General features: G+C 35.3%; 2 protein-coding genes and 1 long non-coding RNA gene across 4 annotated transcripts in view; 1 reads left to right on the plus strand and 2 right to left on the minus strand.

Annotated features, from left to right (window-relative positions):
- Positions 1 to 1,172: 1,172 nt before the first annotated feature.
- On the minus strand, positions 1,173 to 12,747 carry LOC131954624 (stromal cell-derived factor 2). Its single transcript, XM_059318403.1, has 6 exons — positions 12,629 to 12,747; positions 4,825 to 4,937; positions 4,352 to 4,434; positions 3,972 to 4,111; positions 3,560 to 3,641; positions 1,173 to 3,189 (listed from the first exon to the last, which is right to left on the minus strand). Exons 1-6 carry the CDS (start codon positions 12,705 to 12,707, stop codon positions 2,949 to 2,951), a joined length of 738 nt encoding a protein of 245 aa, XP_059174386.1. The 5' UTR covers positions 12,708 to 12,747; the 3' UTR covers positions 1,173 to 2,948.
- On the minus strand, positions 9,033 to 10,880 carry LOC131954625 (uncharacterized). The gene is made up of 3 exons (XR_009388784.1): positions 10,400 to 10,880; positions 10,105 to 10,212; positions 9,033 to 9,224 (listed from the first exon to the last, which is right to left on the minus strand). It is a non-coding gene; the product is annotated as an uncharacterized LOC131954625 (long non-coding RNA).
- Positions 12,748 to 23,733: 10,986 nt separating the features above from the next.
- LOC131954631 (serine protease 41-like) overlaps positions 23,734 to 27,310 on the plus strand; it is a 4,714-nt gene continuing 1,137 nt past the window's right edge. The window contains exons 1-3 of one of the 2 annotated variants that reach the window (XM_059318409.1): positions 23,734 to 23,843; positions 25,833 to 25,990; positions 27,240 to 27,310. The exon at positions 27,240 to 27,310 is cut by the window's right edge and continues 1,137 nt beyond it. In XM_059318409.1, the coding sequence (XP_059174392.1) occupies positions 25,976 to 25,990; positions 27,240 to 27,310 (86 nt within the window). In that variant the 5' untranslated portion in view covers positions 23,734 to 23,843; positions 25,833 to 25,975. The remainder of the gene's footprint in view (positions 23,844 to 25,832; positions 25,991 to 27,239) is intronic. The other variant, XM_059318411.1, reaches the window with a different exon arrangement.

Raw genomic sequence — 27,310 nt, forward strand, 5'->3', positions numbered from 1 at the left:
TACAACAGTCTCCGGATGTGTGTCATCAGTTAAACAATAATTGTAAAGTTATCACACAGTTGTAATTTCGATAAATTCTAACATTATTTTTTGTTTTGATTTGTTATTCATTACTTGTGATATGATTAATGAGTAATTCATATTAAAAGTTATATGTCTACGTCTTTTTAGACAGTAAACATATTTGGGGCTAATGGCATTGTGTTGGTCATTTTGTTTATTAGATTGTTTTACATTATAAATAGCAATTTATCCTCTCTCCAAGTAGGAATTAACTAGTCTAAACACTTTTTCCTGACGTTTCTAGGTTATGAAAGACTATTTCTAACACTTAGAAATCGTCTTTCAAACACTAGGGTTAGGGTTGGGTTTAGTTTTACTTTTAGGCTGAAGTGATAGCTAAGGCTTATGTTTTTTCTTAAGGTTAGGATTAAGGTAAGATATTATAGGTCTAGAGTTGGACTTAGGTTTTGGGTTCGTTTTGGGGTTAATTTTAATTATAGGGTTGGAGTTTGGGGTTAGGTTTAGGGGAAGGGGGTAATTAGCTAGGGGTAATTGACCAGGGGGGGGATGGATTGGGGGGGGGGGGGGTAATGTCCTAGACCCGGGGTGAGAGGAGGTTTATAAAAGCTAATAAATGAGCTCAGATATTTCTAATTTTGAACACTTTTTATTTGCAAATTGCAATACAGAATAATCAACATACTCAATGTTGACTGTTGACCAAATTGCAATTTTAGGGGATGGGTCTAGCTTTTGTAATGTGACATAGGAAAGGGATGTAACTATCACTTTGAAAATAATGTTTATGGATGACCTCAATAATCCTATTTGGGAAAAAGAAAAAATATACATGAAAGCATTGATTTAATGCATAATTACAAAGCCAACTTGTGTGAGCAAAATAATTTTTTTTATCCGGTGCCCTCCTTGTACACACTCTACACACTTGGAAAAATTCTTTATACAATCAGGACTCTATTTTGTTGTGCTTTTTACAAGTATGGCTGTAATTATGTTACAAGGGTGCCTACATGTTGGTACTATGCAGCTATAAAACATCTTATGAGTCACAGTTCACAAAACCAGAATACAATGCTTTGGTATGTATTCCTTGATTAACTGTAACAATACCTCATGTAAATGGATAACAAAATAAAGCAATAATTCATCAACATATCAAGTAGCATTTATTTGGAAAGAAAACATTTATCTTTAAATAATGAGGACTTAAAACTCCAACCATAACAAAGATTTTGAGTCAAATTTTTTAAGTAAAATTCAAAACAATAAGATACTTTCATATTACTTTTGAAATAATAAAAAAAAATCAACATATTTAAAATGTTCAAAAACCCCTTAATCTGAACTTATTAACCTGTAATACATTATTTAAAATTATTATAACAAAACAATGCAATAGTTCAATCATATATTTTAAAATTAATGAAGAAAAAATGTTACTTTAAACAAGTAGTATGAATTAAAAGTGAATTAAAAAAGATGGATTAACAACATAAATATGTTAAAAACATTCCACCTAGTGGGCACCATACAGACAGCGAACATAATAAAAATGCATCTGAGAATAGGAATGAGACTGTATCATCAACCACTTATGTTCATTCTTTTTACAAAACATTTAAAAAATTAAACACACACAAATTCTACTCTGACTTGTAATATTTTAAAAGCTTTCATCCAAGAAAAAATGTTTAGTTTATAAATTATAGTTACCTACAGTTAAACCTATTCCAGAATCCTAGTAGAGTTAAGCTGTAAATTTTAAAGTGACCATAAGGAAAGAGCTAAGTCAGAAGAATCCTGTATGTCTAGCAGTTTGTTCCTCAGCCCTAAGAATTCTTGCATTAAATAGAGAAATTACGTAGTTTTAGTTAGTTCTTTCTTTAAAATAACTAAAATATTCTAGAAATTCTTGGCTATAAACATTCTTTTGAAATTATTTCTAATTTTATAGAGAACATCTCTAAAGTAAATTTTAAGATCTATGACACAGATCACAGAACAGCTTACTAAATATTTTCCAAAGTTTTGTATCTCCATGAGACACAGCTAACAAAACTAGATATTGACAATCATGTACTCTAAATACAACATACAAAAAATATTTACAGTTGATATAGTACTTTTTAAAACTGCATTTGATCAGAGGATCAATGTATAACATTTGTAAGTTATTTCATATTGTCAAGCCACTCAACCAGAAACCTTTCATAGAAAATAACAACTTTAGCAGATGGGAATAAAAAAAAAACATGAAAAAACTAGTTTTCATTTGATAGATTACTACAATAATATCAAATATACCCAAAAATATTGTTCAATGCATCAAAAGAGATGGATGCATTATGTAATTCATATAACAGCCAAATTAAAATGTGAAAAGGCATAAAACTCTCAATGTGATCAAATATGGTAATTAATTGATTCACACAATTTTCATAACAAATTTAATAAACCCTCCATTTTGGGCTGCATATTTTAATAGGTATTTCAAACAAAACTAGAGAAAATGTTTTAAACCACTTTTTACATCCAGTTCTTAATATTCATTCGATATTCTTAATTCAAGAACTTGTTTTTATAGTTGACAGAGCTTATGGTATTTTTTCTTAATAGTGTATTAAAACAAGCGCAGAAAAAATAAAGAAAAGTGCTAATACAATTCTATCATTTACTTTCTGATTTTCATGTAGATTTAAAGTATGGCATCATTTGTGCTGTATTTTGATATGTGATTCGTTTAGAACAGCAGCAATAATATGCAACACTTGGCTGAGGTGTAATATAGAATTATATAGAAACAGTGACAGTTCTTAAAAACCTTGAATAAACTTTAGCTGAGAGGACAATTGAGATATGAAACAATTTAAAGCACCCACTGGTAAACTAGTCATTAAATATGCAGCTGAATTTGTACACAATGCTTAAAACTCATCATGATCTATATCACTGTGACGACGCTGTTGGCTCGGATCTTCACCATCATCATCATCTTCTTCATCATCATCATCACTGGTCGTGCGCCTGGACTTAGCTTCAGTGGGCTTGACATAAATTCCTTCAGCAGCCTGCCAGTAGTTCAGGTCACTAGGTGAAGGGTAAGCACTCACTTCCCTTTGTCCATGGATGGGTCGGCCATATGTATCCCCTGACATATGCAAATAGCTGAAATACATATTTATTGTACATATAATGTGCATTACAAAAAGCTGTTGGACATTCATATATTGAAAATTAAGTACTTGTAAAAGTTAGATGAATTAGAAACTATGCACTTCATTCTATAACTATATTTAGATAATTTACTTATGTGATGAAAAATGTATTTGTAAATACAATTAATTTTTTATGTGACTTTTGGTTACTGTGGCAATTACTTGTATTATAATATTTTACAGAAATATTATCAAAAAAGCACAAAAACTAAACTTTGCAGAATTTCAAAGAGAAAGTTATCTATTTTTTTTTAAAAAGTGTGTCAATTCAATGACTATTTGCCTGTCTTTTAAAGTTTCTTAAGAACTAAAATACTTACTATTCAGTTGTGACATGCTTGATTCTGACTTTTTCATTGCGGCTCCAGTACTTGTCATTACACACAACAACCCAGTTGTCCCCTGCAGAAAATACATAAAGTACATACTCTAAGCAAAAAAACTATCATCACAAGGATTTCTCAACTTTCTTTTTAAAAAGAATAATTTTAACAAAAGTATTAAAATAATAATCATTAAATGCCACGCATTTAGATTTAAATAAAAGTATTTTTTAAAAAATGTTTCATCCATTACTTTGAATAATAATTAAAGTGGATGATAACAATTAATCAGTTTGTAAAATAATGACTAATTAATTGGCATAGTAATTTGTTAACCAGTATAATAAAAATGTGCATACTAGTTCAATAATTTGTATAATAATTAACATGGGCTGCAAATTTAAAATACCTTCGTCTCCTTCACCATTCTCTCCAAAGGCACTCACTTCTAAGTTTCGAGACAGAGGTGACTGAAAGTGGTGGCTGTGTAGATTTCTTTTCGTTGCTACATGAGTTAGTCGAACTGTCTGTCCACATTTGATTGGATTACTGTTTTGACAATGTATAAAAAAAAAAGATTTTAATATTTGTGCAGATTTCAAACTGCTTTAAAATCCTTTTAATTATACTTTTCACCGTTTTTACAAAAATACCCCTAGTTTTATATTCACAACAATCAGTATAATAATACAAAACATAGTCATGAAAATAATTTGAATTAGATCACATTATATTTAACTTGTCTTTGAGTCACAATTAATTGGAAAATACTAATTAATATCTAATTACCCTCTAGTGCACACAGCTCCAGTCTTAGCTTTGATTTGCCAATAGCTGTTGTGATCGTCTGAAGAATCAACCCCTGTCACTGACTGTAGAATTTGTTTTTAAAAGTGTGAATGATTCATAAAAACTAAGGCAACGCAATTGACTTGTTAAAAAAACAACAACTTGCATTCAGATTTAGAATGGATGTAACAAATGCTCTAAACAGGGATCACATGCTATTTTAAGACCACATATTATAATTAAGGTGTTTAACATCACACAACCTTGCAACACAAGGTTTTAGTGGTGAAAAATAATCCTTTACAAAACGCAAGACTCTTTCAAGAAACACATTTTGCCAAAAACCTTAAAATGTCCATCCTTTGTTTAATGGCAATATTGGTGACAGAGAATGACTTAGAAAAATTATGAAAAGATTATAATCCTAATAAAAATAAGACAGAATAAGTGCAAGTTTCCTACACTTATCTTACCTGCTGACCACTGCCTGATCCATACTTAACATCGTGTGAGTGAAGCCGAGCATTATGGGCAGAGTTCAGTATTTTGAGAGCTGACCCGCATGTTACAAAGTCATAATCAAACTCTGCGGAGCACAAGTTTTACAACAATCAATAAAGTTACAAAGTCATAATCAAACTCCGCGGAGCACAAGTTTTACAATAATCAATAAAGTTACAAAGTCATAATCAAACTCCGCGGAGCACAAGTTTTACAATAATCAATAAAGTTACAAAGTCATAATCAAACTCTGCGGAGCACAAGTTTTACAACAGTCAATAAAGATACAAAGTCATAATCAAACTCTGCGGAGCACAAGTTTTACAGCAATCAATAAAGTAACATACATTTTCTTAAAATGTGTGCAGCTATTAGTATTACAGTTTTTTGTGTGTGGTGTTTTCAATTCTATTGAAAGATAATTTCATTTCCTCCTTATTTAATGATAATAATGTTATAAATAAATGAAATTTATAAATAAATGAAGAAAGATCTAGATTAAGTATATTTTTACTTTTCTGAAGCAAGTCTTTATATAGGTCTTTATCAATGCCAAACCAGTTTTCTATTGTCTAGCTGTGTAACAGAAATGATGTAAACATGACTGGACCTATTTGTACTTTTAATTAATAAAAGCATTTCTTGTGGAGTACTCTATCCATAAAAATTGAACTGCTGCCGAAAAACGGATGACCAACCAGTTGAAATGCTGAACAATAATAGATTAATATATATTTGTGATATTTAGCCTACCATGGCAATGGCAAAAGCGTGTTTTGCATAATCAGTGTGTTTTAGGTCATTATTTGGCTTATAATGGTATATGTTAATTAACAGAATCTTTTAATTTAAAATTTAGAAAAGCAATCTAGTAATAACAAGCCCCTTTTTAAAAAGATTCCATTATATTAATTGATTGTAATATTATTATTGTGATTTTAACTTAAAATTTAGGCCTATTTTAGCTGGAAGAAGGTGTGCATAACCTAGTTTTTCTTGTCATATAAATGTCCATTGTTTAGGCCTATGTATTGTCTTGATGGGGCAGGGATTAACATGATTAATACTTAAAAAGTAGATTTAAATAGGCTATTAAAATAGATTAAAATTTATTTTTATACTTAACTTCTAGACTAGATCTCTTTACTAGATATACTATAACTATACAATGAACCCTCAACCCTGCTTGAACTCACGGTACAGATAGTTTAGTCAAAAGATAAGGCCAAAAAGGTAAATTGGACCTAAGCGAGAATAGTCTATAACATCCTGACTGTTTGGTTTTTTCGGACTTTAGAGTGGATCTATTTGGCGTTGTAGTATTTTTGGTAATTAAACACAATTTTAAAAAAAAGGCAAAAGCAATGTTTTTTACGTGGTAATTTTGACATAAACAATGCCATCCTGCTATTCGATAGGCTAGCATAAATTCTATTACACAAAATGTAAAGCCGCATTTGTGCGTTTCGATCCGCATTATGCTAAATCTTTACCCTAGGTGTCTCGCGATGCAAAAAAATAGATATCAGGACTGACCAATATTTTTTTCGTCTTATCAATTTAATGTTGACATAGATCTAGATCTAGTTTAAGTGTTTTATTTCAACACCTAAGATTCTAGATCTAGTCTAGTACTTGTAAAAAGACAGTACAGTGTCAGTAGTAGGTCATTAGCTAGTCACAGATCTAGCTAAATCAAACTGCCCTTTAGCAAATTGTTTTTACAGTTATCTAGCATGCGTGATAGTAGATCTAAGTCTATATTATTAAGCCTATGTGAACTTAAAACAAAAATGACCAGAAGTAGGTCTGTTTTTAAATTTGCTTGAGGGGGGGGGGGGGGGGGGAGAAGTGAAGACGCGGCTAATCCCGTGAGCTTGAGTTCATTCTTTGACTGTGACCCCGCCGACCGTGGTGGGATTTTCCACCCATGGGATAGTAAATGTAAGCAAGCAATCACGCGAGTGACGATGTTTGAAAATTTTATTTAAAAAAAAATCACACGCCATGTTTTCAATATGAAAAAAGTAAAATGTAAAAACATAGACAATTGTACGGGTCGTGCTGACCCCGGGTTTGAACTCTGAGCTCCCGGACAATGTACTTTAGCTGCTACACTGTTGACTCAACCACACCGGATGTGTTGGGAGAGGTAAAATTAAGCATTTTGAATCATAAGATGGTAAATAAAAAAGGAAATGACCCTGCTTCATTTTCTTACCGCAGGTCGAAATATATCGTAATTCCAAACATAATTTAATTTATACGTAGTAGATTATCTATTACTGGACCTGAATTTGTATATTAGAGTTTATTAGTTATATATATGTATAGGATATGGAATAATTTTCCTGATACCATATAGATCTACGGAATTAAAAAAATACTCGTAACGCTCTGCGATACACGTAGTCACTTCAAAAATGTAAACACTAGGTCATGTGATTTAAAATAGCATTATGTTATTTAAAACCTTTATCTGCAAAGTTTTGTAAACAAATAACTATATGTGGTGCTGTCAGAAATTTCTGAATTATTTTTAGGCTTAAAGTTTTTATTATTTTTACGGCCTCTATAATAAGTATTAAGTCAAAATTTAAAAAAAAAACGAATTTGATCCATGTCAACAATATAATGGAAGGATTCTCTTCAACATGCTGGTGTCCACTGTACAGCTGTAGTAAAAAAGTATGGGGGAATTTTTATACCAGTTTCCGATAATAGAATCCTCTTTAAAAAATGGGGTGTTAGGTAGTTAACTAAATACACATATTGCTGGCTAATATCTATGCTAACCCTGTCCCTAACCACAACCCTAGTCCTACCACATGCCTAACCCTAATTTCTAACCATAAAATTAGTCAAGATTACAATACTACTATTAACCCAACACACATTTTATGGAAGAGTCTATTATCGGACATGTCCATAAAATATGTGTGTTAGGTTGATAGTAGTATTGTAATCTCTACTATTAATAATAGAAGCACAATGGGCTCAAATAATAAATATCCTTTTGGATGATTTTAGATACATAAGTCTATTATCACAGAAACCGGTATCTAAAATCATCCAAAACAATATATTTTATTTTAGCCCATTGTGCCGCTATTATTAATAGTATTATTAGCGTGTATTTCGAAAATTGAAAATTCGTTATTTTCGGGAGGAAAAGATACCGATCGACGCGTAATTTTTTACTGAAACTACTTTTTATACTCTGTGTGTGTCTAGCCAAAGTTTATTTAGCCTATTTCGATTTTAAAATTTTTGTGTTTATAAAAAATTTGGATTAACCTGCCACCATTATTTTTCCTCTTACATTAAAAAAAAAAAGTGTCTCCGATATTGATAGTACACAACTTGATGACGTCATACGCGTCAAATTATATTTTCGGACTTTTCGTCATTTTACTATAAATTGTTAATGTAGTATTTTATTATGAGTTTGACTTATCAAAATTATATTTACTATACACAACTAGGCCTATTAATAATTGAATAAATTATTAGGCATAGGCCTACTGAAAACTTGAATTACAGCCACCATGTAGGCCTAGTAGTAGCAAAATATTTTTTTTTATTATTAGATTTTAACATTGACCTACAATTTCATACCAATACCATTGTCTAAAATAGTGAAAATGTTATAATATAGTTTATATAGGCCCTCTACAAAGGTGTTCAGCTGCTTCTTATAGTTAGGCCTATAGATTATCAATATTATTAACCTTGCTTGAACACATTATAGTAAGTTATAAAAATTCATCTGTTAAGCTAGTGATACTAATTAATGGAACCATTATCTCTCACTATGATTATTTATTCATTCTATATTTCTCACTATGATTATTTATTCATTCTAAATATTTAATATGTAATTTGGTGTCTAATAAAAATATATATATTTATTTATTGACTGCATACTTCCAATAATTGTTGTTGCACTGTGAATTGCGCAAGTCTAGAGAAAAAACTTCAGCATAAGCTTATTTTATCAGAACATGTATATGAAGGCTTACTCATTGCAAGTTGTTTTTTTCTAGACATGTATAGTATTCATGTGGTAAGTGCAAACATGGTGTTACTCTGAGAGACCCACCAGTATAATTTCTTATACAAGTACAAGACCTGGTTTCAAATTAAAAGATAAAAAGAACCAAAATGGTTTGCTTTCCAAAAAATATTTATTTATTAGATTTAGATGCAATTATATAAATTTCAATTATCAATGAAAAGTACAAAAGTAATAATGGGTTTAAGTTTAAGGTGTGAGTACAACAAAGTGATTTATATAACAAGTTTTAGTTGATGCAAATTAAAAAATGATCAGGTTGAATGAAATTCATCAGTCCAGGAAAGATACAAAAATCTGCAAAGAAAAAAAAAAGTTATTTGATTTGTTTACACTATACTGTGTATCAAATTTGAATACCATAAGTAAAATATAAAAAAAGAGATTAAAAAAAATAATACCATGTCATTACATACCAACCTTTATTTTTTAACCTACTCAATTAACTTGCTTTGCTGCGTAAATGTAATAGCCAATATAATTTTTATGTATTCTATAAAAAATCAATCACTACTAATCAAGTCAGCTATTAGTGACTCAGCAGGTAGGCAAAAGTCCTCTGCTTCATCGTCATCCTTTGCCCAGTAGCCAACAGTGTAGACAACAGACTTGTTCTTTTTAGCTAGTACTCTGTTAATAATCCTCACATAATAGCGATGCACTTTCTGATCATCTAGCTCCCACTTGTCAGTCAGCTGGACACCAACCAGGTCTTTACCACCCACAATTCTTGACAAAGAGGGTTTCCGCTTCTGTCAACACCACGAAATAGGGGATGGTTTACTGAGACATTCGATCCAGACAACACATCATAGATGGAATTTTCAGTATCTCTGCGTTCCATAGCTTCCAACTTTTTCTTCATCTGCTTCATTGGAGATTGAATGTCTGTGTCTATTTTGTGCTGTAACTGGTTTGTGTCGATGACCCTGTCAAACTCCTCAATCAGTTTGAGATTCTCTGCCTGAACAATGTCATTCTTTACTGAGATCTTGACCCTTTCTCCTCTTAAAGCATCATCTATCTCCTTCAATACTCTGTCATTGTCAGCAAATCCATCTCCCATTTAACACTATCAATCTTGGTTCTCAATTCTCTTGCTGAAGATGTCCAGTTGTTCTTTGAAACCTAACCTGCAATTTAGCATATTTTATGTTTGAAATCATCAATAACTTACCCTTTCATGCTGTTTCTGCACCAGCAATACCTGCTTTGACATCTGTTGTTTTTTTTTCTTTTATGTAAAATACTTCCTCTTCCAACACTGGATCTGTGTCTGCTTTCTCTGCAATGATTTAGTATCTTTTCTTAGTTTACTTATTGTAGAAAAATATGAATTATAAAGGAAGTTCTGTGCAACTGTATTTTATAGCTGTAAGTTGATGAATCAAGTCATGACTTAGTATACTAAAATAAACAATTAGTGTTAGAAAAAAGTCTGTTACATTATTAGTCTATTACAAATTACTTACTTTATCCTCATCACTCCCTGAGGAGTATAGGGCAGCAACAAATCCCTGCCATTCCACTCTGTCTTGGGCGAGCCACTTTAGTTCATGCCAGGTCTTGCCAGTAGCCTGCACTTCTTCTTCCATCTCTCCCCTCCATGTTCCCAGTGGTCTTCCCCTCTTTCGTTTTCCAGGCGGAGTCCACATCAGTGCCATGTTGGGGAGTCATCTTTTGCTCATGCGTAGGACATGGCCCAGCCATCTCCTCATTCGAACTTCTGAAAATACATTTGGAAAATTTAGATATAGATATCTAGGCATAAGGTTTATTTTAAAATAAATAGACTACGCCTACTAGGTTTATTTCACACAAAAAAAAAAAACCATTTGTTTTTAAAATTGTGAGTCTAGTAAAAAAAAGTTACTATTGTTTAGAGTAGAGGTAAGTTAGAACTAGATCTAGATTTAATTACTTAACACTAAATAGGTATAATTAAAAGTAGTCTATAATTAATAATTAGGTAAATAATTATGATCACTTAAAGTACTGTCACTTATCATAAAGATCTAACTGTGATTCCGATGGCAGATTGATTTCTCACTCAGATTTCTATCAAAGAGCTGCAAGACCACAAACTGAAAAAAAAAGTAGATTAGAGATTCTAGAATCTATTTAGAGTCTATATCTAGAAAATTAGATAGAATGAATCTAGTTAATAGAGATCTAGATCTTCTAAAATAATCTAGATTAGGCTTATACTGTACAATGTAATGAATGTATAGAATCTAGATCTACATCTAGATCTAAAAATCTAGAGATTCTATGATTCTATCTAGATTTCTCTAGATCTAGGTTTCATAAATTCATTAAATTGATCTAAATCTAGATCTCTAGATCTAGCCTCTCCTAGTGATCTAGTCTAGCTTGACGATCATCTGGATCTAATCTAAGATCTAGATCTAAGAATCTCATTCTAGACTAGACTAGATCCTAGATCTATTTCACAAGATCTAGATTCTAGATCTAGATAACTGGATCTGGATTTAGATTTCTAGATGATATAGATTATAGAGTCTAGATCTACTAGATAATATTAATACTACTAGTACTACTAGATATTCTAGATCTACATCTAGATCTAGAATCTAGATCTAGTCTAGATCTCTAGATTCTAGATCTAGATTCTAAATCTACCTAGTGTACCTAGATTCTAATCTAGATCTAGATCTAGTCTAGATTGACACTATTAAACCTTATTACTTTTTTTCGTAAAATAGTTTTTTTTAATAATGCTATTTTTAAAAAACTTAATAAATATACAATATTTTAAAAATCTTTTTAAAATAATGGCGGCTACAAAGCTATCGATTCAGACTTTGCAGGTACATTTAGACGACTTGTTGGTGGGAAATTGGCCGTTTTCAGACTTAATTTAAAGAAAATTTGCAAAAATCTGTCGAACAACCAAACTTTTAACAAGAACAAGAATCTAATTCAAATAGAAAAAAAATGCTGAAATTACCTCTATTTTTGACTGCAATAATCCGAAGAAAGAAAAACTAAATTAATAAATATCGTCCGCCAAAAAATTTTCCAATATGTCAAGTAAACCCGAAGGGAAGAGAGCGTCAACAAAATGCCGGTTGGAACGAGCCGTTAGTCTATTTTTAGACTCACGCGCGGCGGTGACGGAAGCCTGGGACAAAAAGCGAAACGGGAAGTCAGCGCCATTTCCAAAATGGTTGCCCTTAGAAATTACGAAGCCGTAATACACGCTAGTATTATTTAAAATTTAATCTGAGCTAATTGCGCATCTATTAAGGTCAGTGCGTTCTGCATCTTCTGCTGGTCAGGCTAGCGCTGGGGGGAAGAAGCTTTCTTCGGAGTAGTCATTTTAAAAATTTATTTTTAAATTTTAAGTATTTAACACACTCACAAACCCACTCCAGGTTATCAGTATGGGCCAAACTCACAGTAGAATACTTTTTTTATAGAATCTAGGCCTATATAGAATCTAGATCTAGACTAACTAGATTTAGGCCTATCTAAACGATTTAGATTTCTAGAATCTATAGATCTAGATCTCTATCTTGAAATATTTATTTTGTTCAAACTGCCTGATTTTTTTTAACTTCCCAGTTTTTCAGAGTTGGAACTTATGATTTGAACTTGTTTGAACTCAACTCTCACTTCAATGAACAAATTCTATGTCTAAATCCATTATAATATGTAGATTTAATATTCTTACATACTTGTGCAGTAAACAATATTTAACAAAAAGAAAAATAATGTTGCACATAGAGCGTTAGTGCCGGTGGATGCCATTGCCATGTTCGTGGTTTCTGCTGTTTCCACGTATTGTTTAGAACATGCAACTTTTTAACTTTAAATTCTGAAGATCTTAGTCTAAAAATGAAAGAGACACTTTTTGCGGAAAGCGTTTCTAGTAACAAGCTTTTTACATCTATAGATTTACTATACAGATCTAGAATCTAGATCTTTGCTTTAAAAATTAGAAAATATTTTCTTTAAATATAAAAAAAAATATGAAGAGATGTAGATCTAGAGTTTACATATATATAAAGTATTAAGAAATGCGTGGGTCGATTATACTGGCTTATACAAAATAGATCTCTATAATATACGCCCTAGATCTAGATCATTTTAGTCTGTGGGGGGGGGGGGGGTCATAACCCCCATGGACCCCTCTGTAATTTTTTAATAGTCATATTTCCACTGTTACTTATTTAAATATATTTCTAAATCAGTATATTATAATTATACACGTTTAGATCAGTAATCTAAAAACTGACGCTAATAAGCTCACTCTGAGTTGGTTATCCCCCCCCCCCCTCCCACCTCACCACCAGAACGGGACAGGCCATAATTGTGTTAGGTTAGGTTAGGTTTGCCTGTCGCCCCTCCTGGGACATAGGCCGCTGACAAGAACTTTCCAGGCGTCTCTGTCCTGGGCTAGTCTCTCCAACTGTCTCCAGATGTATTAAATCTTCTTGGGGGGTCATCCATAAATGACGTCACACTCGTAGGGGGAAGGGGGGGGGGGTCCGTAATTTTGTGATGAGGGGGAGGGGGGGGGAAGGTTCAGTTGTTGCGACGTCACATTTTTGCATTATAAAATAGCAATGTTAGAAAACGAATTTTAGACGTTATTTCGCGTTTTAGATAACCGTTTTAATACATTGTAATAGTTTAGACAAGATTTTGGAAAAAAATCGATGTTTAAAAAAAAATTCAACTGTAATTTTGAGGGGGGTTGTAGGTTGAAGTGTGACGTCATTTTAGGGGGGGGGGGGTCTGGCTTTTTGTGACGACGTGTGACGGAGACCCCTTGCTGTCTTCTTCCAGGTCACGTCTCCAGGTCTTTCTTGGTTAAAAAAATCTTTGTTGTAATTAGCACAAAACATACAATACATATATATTGCGGAGTGTAGGGGTGGGGGGTGGCTCCGACAAATTGTTCCTCCCGCGACCCGCCGTGTAAAATGCTAAAGACATTTGTCCCTCACATAGCCATGTCATTTATACATCACGTGATCATATCAATTGTGCCTGGCGTGATCATGTCATTTGACTTTCATCTGATGTCATTTGCACCTGCTGTCATTTTGCCTTTGAGTGATCATGTCCTTTATCCTTTATGTGACATTGTCCTTTGTCCTTTATATGACCATGTCCTTTGTCCTTTATGTGAATATGTCTTTTATCCTTTATGTGATATTGTCCCTTGTTCTATGGCTATATGTGACATTGTCCTTTGTCCTATGGCTATATGTGACATTGTCCTTTGTCCTTTATGTGACTTTGTCCTATGGCTATATGTGACATTGTCCCTTGTCCTATGGCTATATGTGACATTGTCCTTTGTCCTATGGCTATATGTGACATTGTCCTTTGTCCTTTATGTGACTTTGTCCTATGGCTATATGTGACATTGTCCTTTTTGTGACTTTGTCCTATGGCTATATGTGACATTATCCATTGTCCTATGGCTATATGTGATATTGTCCTTTGTCCTTTATGTGACATTGTCCTATGGCTATATGTGACATTGTCCTTTGTCTTATGGCTATATGTGATATTGTCCTTTGTCCTTTATGTGACTTTGTCCTATGGCTATATGTGATATTGTCCTTTGTCCTTTATGTGATTTTATCCTATGGCTATATGTGACATTGTCCTTTGTCCTTTATGTGACATTGTCCTATGGCTATATGTGATATTGTCCTTTGTCCTATGGCTATATGTGACATTATCCTTTGTCCTATGGCTATATGTGACATTATCCTTTGTCCTATGGCTATATGTGACATTATCCTTTGTCCTATGGCTATATGTGACATTGTCCTTTGTCCTATGGCTATATGTGACATTATCCATTGTCCTATGGCTATATGTGACATTGTCCTTTTTGTGACTTTGTCCTATGGCTATATGTGACATTATCCATTGTCCTATGGCTATATGTGACATTATCCATTGTCCTATGGCTATATGTGACATTATCCATTGTCCTATGGCTATATGTGATATTGTCCTTTGTCCTTTATGTGACATTGTCCTATGGCTATATGTGACATTGTCCTTTGTCTTATGGCTATATGTGATATTGTCCTTTGTCCTTTATGTGACTTTGTCCTATGGCTATATGTGATATTGTCCTTTGTCCTTTATGTGACTTTGTCCTATGGCTATATGTGACATTGTTCTTTGTCCTTTATGTGACTTTGTCCTATGGCTATATGTGACATTGTCCTTTGTCCTATGGCTATATGTGACATTATCCTTTGTCCTATGGCTATATGTGACATTATCCTTTGTCCTTTATGTGACTTTGTCCTATGGCTATATGTGACATTATCCTTTGTCCTATGGCTATATGTGACATTATCCTTTGTCCTATGGCTATATGTGACATTGTCCTTTTTGTGACTTTGTCCTATGGCTATATGTGACATTGTCCTTTGTCCTATGGCTATATGTGACATTATCCATTGTCCTATGGCTATATGTGACATTGTCCTTTGTCCTTTATGTGACTTTGTCCTATGGCTATATGTGACATTGTCTTTTGTCCTTTATGTGACTTTGTCCTATGGCTATATGTGACATTGTCCTTTTGTCCTATGGCTAAATGTGACATTGTCCTTTGTCCTTTATGTGACTTTGTCCTATGGCTATATGTGACATTGTCACTTGTCCTATGGCTATATGTGACATTGTCCTTTGTCCTATGGCTATATGTGACATTGTCCTTTGTCCTTTATGTGACATTGTCCTATGGCTATATGTGACATTGTCTTTTGTCCTTTATGTGACTTTGTCCTATGGCTATATGTGACATTGTCCTTTGTCCTATGGCTAAATGTGACATTGTCCTTTGTCCTTTATGTGACATTGTCCTATGGCTATATGTGACATTGTCTTTTGTCCTTTATGTGACTTTGTCCTATGGCTATATGTGACATTGTCCTTTGTCCTATGGCTATATGTGACATTGTCTTTTGTCCTTTATGTGACTTTGTCCTATGGCTATATGTGACATTGTCCTTTTGTCCTATGGCTAAATGTGACATTGTCCTTTGTCCTTTATGTGACTTTGTCCTATGGCTATATGTGACATTGTCACTTGTCCTATGGCTATATGTGACATTGTCCTTTATCCTATGGCTATATGTGACATTGTCCTTTGTCCTTTATGTGACATTGTCCTATGGCTATATGTGACATTGTCCTTTGTCCTTTATGTGACTTTGTCCTATGGCTATATGTGACATTGTCCTTTGTCCTATGGCTAAATGTGACATTGTCCTTTGTCCTTTATGTGACATTGTCCTATGGCTATATGTGACATTGTCTTTTGTCCTTTATGTGACTTTGTCCTATGGCTATATGTGACATTGTCCTTTGTCCTATGGCTAAATGTGACATTGTCCTTTGTCCTTTATGTGACATTGTCCTATGGCTATATGTGACATTGTCCTTTGTCCTATGGCTATATGTGACATTGTCTTTGTCCTATGGCTATATGTGACATTGTCCTTTGTCCTATGGCTATATGTGACATTGTCACTTGTCCTATGGCTATATGTGACATTGTCCTTTGTCCTATGGCTATATGTGACATTGTCTTTGTCCTATGGCTATATGTGACATTGTCCTTTGTCCTATGGCTATATGTGACATTGTCACTTGTCCTGTGTGTGATCAAGTTTTTCGTAGCTCGAAGGACCACGTCATCGGTCTATTTTTAGAACGAGCCTGTGATCTCATCGCATGTATCAACCTAGTCAAGTCGTGTCTTTGTCCTGCCTTAATGCCGGCGCTGTCCCTCCATTCGTGTGCAGACAGAAGTGTGAGGATCCATTGAGCAGGGCCAGATTTACGACGTGTGTGGCATGGGCTCTTTGGATCCTGGAGTCTAATGAAGGTGTAAGTTAACCTTTGCACCGCAAGAACCCTGGGTCGTCAGCACGGTAGACACCACGACCTGGTTAGAAACGACTTGAACTTTTTTTTTAAAGAAAGAAATTTACCTCAAACTTTTAACAGGGGGTCAAGTCTGTATAATGTAGTTTAAGTTTGAAATATTTAACAAGGTTAGGGCTAGATAGTGGCGTAGCGTATCTAGGTTTTCGGGTTGGGGGTGGGGAGGGTGAGGAGTGTACAAAATGTGCAATTATATATAAATATATATATATATATATATATATATATATATATATATATATATATATATATATATATATATATATATATATATATATATATATATATATATATATATATATATATATATATATATATATATATATATATAGCCTACTTGTTCCTTTTACCTCTCGCCTTTATCCATATCATGATAACGCTGGACGAGTTGGACTAAGATGATGACACATTCAATGACACTCAAAATCAGTTATATCAAAGATTTTAAACGAAAGCCCGACTGAACTCATATAAAGCTACTTCTTGGTGACTGTACGGAGTGTCAGCCTGACCTAAAGGAATGGATGAAATTATCATGGAGGTTTCCGATGTGGAACCAAGTAGAGCTAGTTTTTTTTTTATTGTGCAAATGGCAATACAAAAATATTTTTAACGAATTTTATCTAAACTAGAGTTAGGGATTAAGGTTCTCGATAGGGGCAGTAATGTACGTACAATGGGTGGGGGCGGGGGTTGGTATTCTGCAGCCATTTTAATGTCACCTTTTTTCGCAGATTAATTAAAATTTAATTAAAAAACAAGTTCCACTACAAAAAAAAAAAAAAAAAAAAAAAAACACCAAGCTAACACAAACCTAGCTTACGACATATTTAAGATTGCCTTGTTGTGTAAATATCTGTAGGTCGACTTCTTTGTGTTCCTCACGGCGCCTATCTCAGTTTGGCCATAAGCGAGCAGTGTTTCTTCCAGACTTTTTTTCTCCGGGGAGGGGGGGAGGGGGGCACTCTAAATTTGGGGGGCGGGGGTGGGGGGACGGACACTTAAAAGTATATATTTTCTATATAAATTCCATTTCGTACGGGGTGGGGGGTGGGGGGTAGCCCCCCTCCAAAGAGATGCCTGAAAGAAACACTGAGCGAGTCACTTTTTTTTTGTCACAATGTCAACCCATTAACTTGTGTAATCTCCTGTTGACGTCATTAACTTGTATACATATCCTGTTGAGTCATTAACTTGTGTACATCTCCTGTTGACGCCATTAACTTGTGTACACCTCCTGTTGACCTCATTAACTTGTGTACATATCCTGTTGAGTCATTAACTTGTGTACATCTCCTGTTGGCGCCATTAACTTGTGTACACCTCCTGTTGACCTCATTAACTTGTGTACATATCCTGTTGACCTCATTAACTTGTGTACATCTCCTGTTGACGTCAATAACTTGTGTACACCTCCTGTTGACGTCATTAACTTGTGTACATCTCCTGTTGACGTCATTAACTTGTGTACACCTCCTGTTGACGCCATTAACTTGTGTACATATACTGTTGACGCCATTATCTTGTGTACATCTCCTGTTGACGTCATTAACTTGTGTACATATCCTGTTGACCCCTCTAACTTGTGTACATATCCTGTTGACGCCATTAACTTGTGTACATATCCTGTTGACCTCATTAACTTGTGTACATATCCTGTTGACCTCATTAACTTGTGTACATATCCTGTTGACGCCATTAACTTGTGTAACCTCCTGTTGACGTCATTAACTTGTGTACATCTCCTGTTGACGTCACACCAGCTGGGTATGGACCTGCAACCATGTGCCCCCCCCCCCCCCCCCAACGTGTCGGGATCTTCAATTTGTACTTAAAATACTTTTTAACTCTTACTAATCATCAATTGAACTAGCAAAAAAGTTTCTTCTTTTACATATTTTACATTGTTTTTGTCTTGGTGTCACCCCCATCAATGGTGTCACCCGGTGCGGTCCGCACCCCCCACCCCCGCCTTGCTTCAGCACACAGCGTTAAGAACGTTACAATGAGTAAGTCTGCTGAAAAAAAATAATCTCCTAACTCCCAGACTGTGGACGGGAAACACCAGAACCCTCAATAAATGTGGCAGATGAGCACATGTGCACAAGATAGGAGAAGGTACAAAGTCAAAGTGTTAGTGACACACATGGAATGGAAGGCCAAGTTGCAGGTACATTTTATGCACTAGCCTTTTGTTACGGAACTATTTACATAGCGGCTTGGCGTATTTGAAGTGTGATATATGTATCTTATGCTATTTTTAGCATAGTTTCTTTCAGAAGAAATGAAGCCACCCCCCCCCCCCCCAAATGTAACCACTCCGTCAAAAGAAAACTAGTTTTAAAAAGATTGGCTCTGTGGATAGGCTAGCTGAGCATGGCTACACAATGACCTGTCATTAGTTTTTATTTTCACCCCAACCGCACATGTAAACAATTGGTGTTCTAATAATTTTCCCCACAACAACAATACTTGTAAACAATTGGCGTTCAAATCGAACCCAAGGTAAATTGCAGCGGGAAAATGCAACAATGTTTTAAACACCTGTTTTTTATATCATATATATATATATATATATATATATATATATATATATATATATATATATATATATATATATATATATATATATATATATATATATATATATATATATGAAAACCCGGTATTCTATATGTTAGGGGTTCTTCGAGAAATAGATTTCTTATATCCCACTTCTGACACCAAATGTTAGAAGCGGGGATTAAACCGAAGAGGTGATCTTATTCACTCATCCGTGCACCTTTGCGTGGTGACAAAGGGGTCTAATAAGACCTGAGCAAAACTAATTAAAATCTAAACAACACCAATATTAAACTAAAAATAAAACATAGTAAACACACATAATATGCATTTATTTATCTTTGTTTGACGTCACAAAGGTTTATATGTCAAAAGCAAAGACACAATACGAATAAGACCTGGCCAGTCTTTCATATTCAAGAAAACATCACTTGAATTTCTAATACAAGTCAAAAAGACAAAAATAATCAAACTTACATTTCAATGCAGAATTAGTCACCGTGGTAACTGACATTAATTCATAGAAAACACATATATAAGTGTGAATAGCAAATCTACATTTACACAACTCAGAATTCACACATGTCATATCCTCTAGTCCTAACTTAAATACTTGTACTGCTTATGTAATCTCAGAATCACACTTGTCAAAGTTATTCATCCTAGTCCTAATTTCACTTGTACTGCTATGTAATCTCAAAATCAAAAACGTAAATGTCATCGTCTCTAGTTCTATCTTTACTACTTGCACTGTTATGTAATCCCAGGATCACACGGGTAAATGTTATCATCACTAATTCTGATTCCACTAATCAAACACGGTTAAAGTTCATCTATGAATACTCATCAGTACTCCCAAAAGTCTAGCTCGATACTCGAGCGGCAAGAAGTTTCCAGCCACTGAAATAAACATTGAGCCACTGGTACAAACATCAGGCCACAAAGATAATGGCCACTGGAACGAAGAACATATCTACACGGCAGGAAGATTTCCAGCCACTGGAATAAAACATCTGGCCACTGGTACAAACATCGGGCCACAAAGATAATGGCCACTGGAACGAAGAACATATCTACACGGCAGACGCTGGCCACTGGTACAACATTGGCCACATGTATAAACATAGGTCACATATGTAAATATCTGGAACGAAGCACATATGTACAGCAACAAAACATCGGCTGGGACAATAATCCAGCCTTAGTGGCCAGCCCTAAAGGCTGCCACCATCCGAGGCCTAGACCATCGTGTCTAGCCTCAGCTATGTGTGTAGGAGAGAGAGACCTCAACATAGTCGCCCTTCCTCATATATAGGTTAGTCTCACCCCCTTATCATCTCCCTAGAGCTATAGAACCCGAGTTGGGCCCCGTCCCATCTCTCGTCCCATCTCTCGACGTTCGAGATAACACCGGTCACTATGCACCCATGCGTTGCACATCCGATAACTGACCGCTATAGATCTTCACTTTGTCTCAGGGCTAACGATCGTGTCATACACCGCTCGAGCTAACGCACGACCACGCGGTACTCCCGCCGCGTTTCACACCTGACAACTGACCACAACAGAGATCATGAGTAATGATTCTACCGGGACGTCCAGCGGCATGCCCGAACTCAACTTTAGACATAAATCACCGCGGGTGTCTTCCCAGCATTACGTGCCACTCATGCACCTGCATAGAGCTCGCAGCCCTTAACGACCAGAGTGAGCCGATAACCTTTAATTAAATTTTAGATTCCCCCTGGCCTGCTCATCCCCAATATCTTAGATTAACCCCTTGGGTTTCTGTAACTAGTCCTAGTCACCTTAGCCCCTTTAATAAGCACCCAAGTTACCATTTCACTTAAAAATAAACAATATAGTACAAGCCAACATGCTTACTTAAGAATCAACAATTTGGTACCAGCCAACATATAGAATGCCAAGGCAATGTATATAATCCTTATTTTTTTAGGTAAAGGTATGAAATATCGGCCTTGTTATATAATTTTCATCGGCGTTACATAAAAATGCCTAGGCTTTATATAGAATGTCAAGAACTGCTCAGGCAAAGTGTGAAAAGTATTGCAAAAGTCTTCAATAATCAACAGTCGAAAAAATGAAAGAAAAAATGCAAAATAAACATCAGGAAAGTTTTGAGAGAACAAATGAATCAGGAGTGCTATCACTAACTATTGGTTGCAATGTGGGAGGCGAGAATGGTATTTTTAATTGCACTTAATTATCTTTCTAACCCTAACACTCAGGCTGGTCCAAACCTTAACCCTAACTCAAGATCCGCCTACTTTTATTGCTATGTAGTGTAGTGGTAGTATTTTGTGAGAATAGTTCATACTTCGTCGATTCAAGAACACACGTAATGATTAAAGAAATAAAAGTTTATAAAACTTTTTAAAAATTTGACTGACATAATGTCATTTGTCACTCACTTAGTCATGTCAATTATCCGTCACACAATCATGTCATTTAACTTTCATTTGTCATTTGTGCCTCGTATTGTTTTGTCCTTTTTGTGATCAAGTAATTTGTTAATTATGAGATCATTTTCTGAGTCCCTGACTTGATCATGTGTCATTCACGTGATCACCTCATTCGTCCCTCACGTGACCACGTCTCTGACATGATGAGATTATTTGTTTACAAAAGATGTGTCAACCTAACCTTGTGAAATCAAGTCAACGAACGCGCTGTATGTTTTAACCGAGTTATCAAGTAACTTATTACTTTGTCGTCAACTGGATATCCCGAATGTCTTGGTGCTATGTCCTGTTTACTTGTGGAGACATTGTCTGGCTCCTTTGAGCAGTCGACAGATTTACGACATGGCATGAGCTGTTTGTGTCCCCGATTCTAATTAAGGTTTAATTTAACCTTTCAACTTGCGGACCTCAACAGCTCATCTAAAAGACCTGTTTATAAATGACTTGAAAGTTTTGAAACAAGTTGAACCAAATTTCCCCCTGGGTGACGTGTAATATGTAGACAAAATATCAGTTTTAAACGACTATGTCGGCTGGTTGGAAGGATCTGTCTACAGCACCTCTTAGTCATGTGTCAAGGTCACAGAAACAAGTGAACTCTACCTCATCTGACCCATGCATCGCCTGTTTCTTAAAGGTAGCTTTGCTCCCTGTTTTTCGAGCTTGGTAGCCAATACAAAGTAAAACTTCTACTTTTAGATATGATTTTACATAGCTAGGCACCTTTTAAAAATTATAAAGCCTATAGAAGCTCAAACATACCAGCATAAATTGATTAAAATAATTGAATGGTCTGATCAGGAACAGGGCATTAACCCCCTCTCAATTATCCCCCCCCCCGACATAACCTTCCCCCCGGAGTAATTACCCCCCCTGCCAATTATCCCCACCAAATAGGATATTACCCCCCTGTCATAGCCAGTGCTTGGGTTATGGTTAGGGTTATGGTTAGGGTTAGGGTTAAGGTACGGGTTAGTGTTAGGGTCAGGGTCAGCGTTAGGTTTAAACTAATAGCAACAACTAGTAACAACGTGGCGCCACCACAGTTTCAGTTCCCCAACGTCACAGTTGTCCCATGTCACAGTTGTTAGTTGAACGTTCATTAGTTTGCATGTGTTGTGGTATTCTTTTCCTGTCCTTTGGTAAAATCCGACTGATTAGGCAAAAGACACGTAACATTTATGTTTTAGCAATCTGTCTCCTGTTTGACATGTAACACAATCAAGAAAAGGAATAAATACAGCCATTATTCTTCAGCGTTGAAGCGTTGAATTCGTCTTCCAGCTCTGACATGGAATTTATGTCAAACTCCTCACACATGTCTGTGACTTCAAAGACTACCGTACAAAATTCTGATTCAGTTTGAAAGGTATTCACTGGCCTAACAACATCTTCAATGATAGAATACTAGGAAAGATGGAGGCAGTTCCCGAAATAATTGAAGAAAAGATGATGCGCTGGATGGGGCACGTACTAAGAACGAATCCAGATGATAACAAAGGATTGTTGCTAAACTGGATGCCTCAAGGAGAAAGAAAGCAGGGAAGGCAGTGGTAGACGTGGAGGCGCACGGCGGGGCAGCAGCTGGCAGATGCAGGACTGTCCTGGGGAACTGCAAGGAAAATGACCGGAGACTGACTGACATAAGTGGAGGGAGCTTTCTGTGGCGGCGCTATGTCGCGGCATAGATATATAGATAATAGATTCTCTGTTTTACATAGAATATACTTGCACAAGCGTTTGCGCGTTTGCACCATATTGCACGTTCAAATTTAGATTCGTTTCGTTTATGATAACAAGATGCAGCGGTAGTTCTGCTTAGATCTGCTTAGATCTAGTCTAGTCTAGATCTACATTTGTTGAACAGAATAAAATAATTAGCAGTTTAATTTTCGATCGATAATAGTTATGAAGGGTAGGTCTAATTAAATGTTAGGGGTGTAGTCGTCATATATCCCTTATTGGTGTAGATCTAGGTCTAATTAATTTAATTGTTAGGGATATAGATCTAGATCTAGTCACAATATATCCCTTCTTGGTGTAGGTCTAATTAAATGTTAGGGATATAGTCGTCATATATCTCTTATTTGTTTGTGGGTCTCTACATTGAAATCTTTTCGAGATCTAGATCTAGATCTAGAATAGATATTGTAGGAACAGACGAAGACGTGAATAGTCTCGAACTTTTTGTATTTGATGTTATTAATATTTTCGGTTACTAAATTTATTTTTAAAAAAAACGTATTTCATTTAATAGTTTTAGAGACAACGTTTTGAGAACAAATTACTTTGATGTGAGGTTTTCAGAAGATTGATTGAGGTTCTGTACATTAGGGCGACGACTAAGATTTTAAACCATCTACATAAACAATTAAAAACTGCATTTAGAGATCTATATTCCTTTAATTTGATACTAATTTTAAGTATCATAAAAAGATTTTTGAAAAACAAACGCGTTTGTTTTTAAATGGTCACGATGCTATGACTGATACGGTGGGTTAGTTTTTAAGTAGTGTTGTTGCGACGCGATTGACCGCTCAGCATAAATTTGTCGTCTGCCTGAGATTTTCCAATGAAAGTTTATGACTTTCAAAATAGGCGGGCTGAGTTCGCTGTCGTCTCAATTTGTATTTCAATGAATATATTTTTAGCCTGATGCTTTTTTAAAATTAATGAAATTAGCAACCTTACCTTAAGGTAATGGCCACACCATGACCTTACCTTACCTTACCTTACCTTACCTTACCTTACCTTACCTTACCTTACCTTACCTTACCTTACCTTACCTTACCTTACCTTACCTTACCTTACCTTACCTTACCTTACCTTACCTTACCTTACCTTACCTTACCTTACCTTACCTTACCTTACCTTACCTTACCTTACCTTACCTTACCTTACCTTACCTTACCTTACCTTACCTTACCTTACCTTACCTTACCTTACCTTACCTTACCTTACCTTACCTTACCTTACCTTACCTTACCTTACCTTACCCAGAGTTTCTTCCAGGCATCTCTCCGGGGGGGGGGGGGGCAAAGCCCCCCCGAAAATTTTTTACCGCCCCCCCGAACGAAATGAAATTTATATAATTTATATTGAAAATATATACTTTTAACAGTGTCCGCCCCCCCCCCGAAGAAAGTTTACCGCCCCCCCGAAGATTTCAAGTGCCCCCCCCCCGGAGAAAAAAGTCTGGAAGAAACACTGACCTTACCTTACCTTACCTTACCTTACCTTACCTTACCTTACCTTACCTTACCTTACCTTACCTTACCTTACCTTACCTTACCTTACCTTACCTTACCTTACCTTACCTTACCTTACCTTACCTTACCTTACCTTACCTTACCTTACCTTACCTTACCTTACCTTACCTTACCTTACCTTACCTTACCTTACCTTACCTTACCTTACCTTACCTTACCTTACCTTACCTTACCTTACCTTACCTTACCTTACCTTACCTTACCTTACCTTACCTTACCTTACCTTACCTTACCTTACCTTACCTTACCTTACCTTACCTTACCTTACCTTAACTTAACTTATTATGATGCTTTAAGTCTAGGTCCTCTACAGATACGTTTATCTTACGTCAAAAATAACCCAGCCAACCTAAATAAAATTAACTAACAGACGTATCGTTAAAATAATAACCGACATAATACCGAGAGAAAGTTTACCTTCATAATGTATTAAACTTATGAATGGGGAACATGGTCTTATTTTTCAAGGCAGCTATGGGTGTTGTATTAATTAATAAACAAAGTATTTGTTCTAACCTTTATAATTATTTTATGATCTCTAGTTTAGACAAATATAGATACTAACTTGTAAACAAAGCAGAGTTTTGTGTTGAATATAAATACTTTTTCTTTTCTTGTTCTTTTGTTTCATTCAGAATTGGTTGTTGGTAAACTCGTTATTACAGCAAGTTGATAAAATACTCGACTGAGGCACATTGAAGGACGCAGTTCTTGTGTATTGGTGATCAAGAAGTTCAGAAACATGTTTGTAATCTACACGTCGTGAGTGCAAATAGAGATGAGAAAACTTTTGGTAAACTTACATGTATTAACTAAACATTATGTTGTATATAGATGATAAAGTTAAAGTAGAATAACTCTGAACCTTAGAGTCTAACCTTGAGCTGGATTGCTAACCCGTAAGTCTCGAGTTCGAATCCGGGTTTGTCAGTAGACCGTCCCTGAGTCCACCCAGCTCTGATGGGTACCTAACACACGTTAAGGAAAGTAAAGGCGGCTGGGCATAGTGCTGACCACACTATCTCTTCATATACCGAGGTCACAGAAACAAGTGAACTCTACTTCACTTGCCCCATAGACCGTCAGGTTTGAAAGGGAAACTTTACTTTACTTTACTTAGAGTCTAAAACGGGGTCATCCATAAATTCAAGCGTTGTTTTGACGATTTATACCCACCCTCCTTCACGTCCCACTCCCATTCCCAGCTCCTCTCCGTTACACTTCGACACAGAAAGCCAGAACCACCACCCCATAAAATAATATCACATCTCAGCCAACAACAGCCCTCAAAACTGCTGTTTAATTCTTAATAAAACAGTGATTGTTCTCTAAAAATCTTGACTGATCTCGGTCAACATAAAGTATTGTAATCAATTTTTATTACAATTCATTGAAACCGTTTTTTGAAACGCGAAATAACTTCAAAACTTTGTTTCCTAACATTATGTTTTTAATAATGCAAAAGTGTGACATGACACTATATGAACCCCGACTCCCCATCATCAGACACCTTCACAAAATTATGGAACTCATCTCCCCGCTACGAATGTGACGCCATTTATGGACGACACTTAATTTCAGATAAAAATATTATCAAGAAGATTGTGACTACACAGTGTAATCTGAAATATCTACTGTATCGAGTTCAGCAGTGATTATTTCAATTTTGCCTGCAAAACATCTTGTCTGAACTTTGTTCTTGCCGTTGTCAAACATTTAATACGTGTCCATTTTACGTGCAAGATGTGTTTAAATATTTGTGTAGTAATGTGACATTTTATTGTTTTCCCCTAAACTGGTTGATTTGGTGTGACAGATGTGTTTAAATATGTGTGTAGTAATGTGACATTATATTTTCCCCCTAAACTGGTTGATTTAGTGAACAGAATGTGTTTAAATATTTGTGTAGTAATGTGACATTATATTTTCCCCCTAAACTGGTTGATTTTCTGTGCAAGACGTGTTTAAATATTTGTGTAGTAATGTGATATTGATTTGGTGTACAAGTTGTGTCGATGTGACCTTTCATTAATCCTTTGCAGCTCCTCGCACTACTTTATGCTGACTACACCTGGGTTACATCTCAAGCAGAACTTTGTTCTGTAAGTCCTAG

Source organism: Physella acuta, unplaced genomic scaffold, assembly GCF_028476545.2.
Source record: "Physella acuta isolate Inbredline_101_S28 unplaced genomic scaffold, ASM2847654v3 ptg001016l, whole genome shotgun sequence".
In the NCBI taxonomy this organism is placed as follows: domain Eukaryota; kingdom Metazoa; phylum Mollusca; class Gastropoda; family Physidae; genus Physella; species Physella acuta.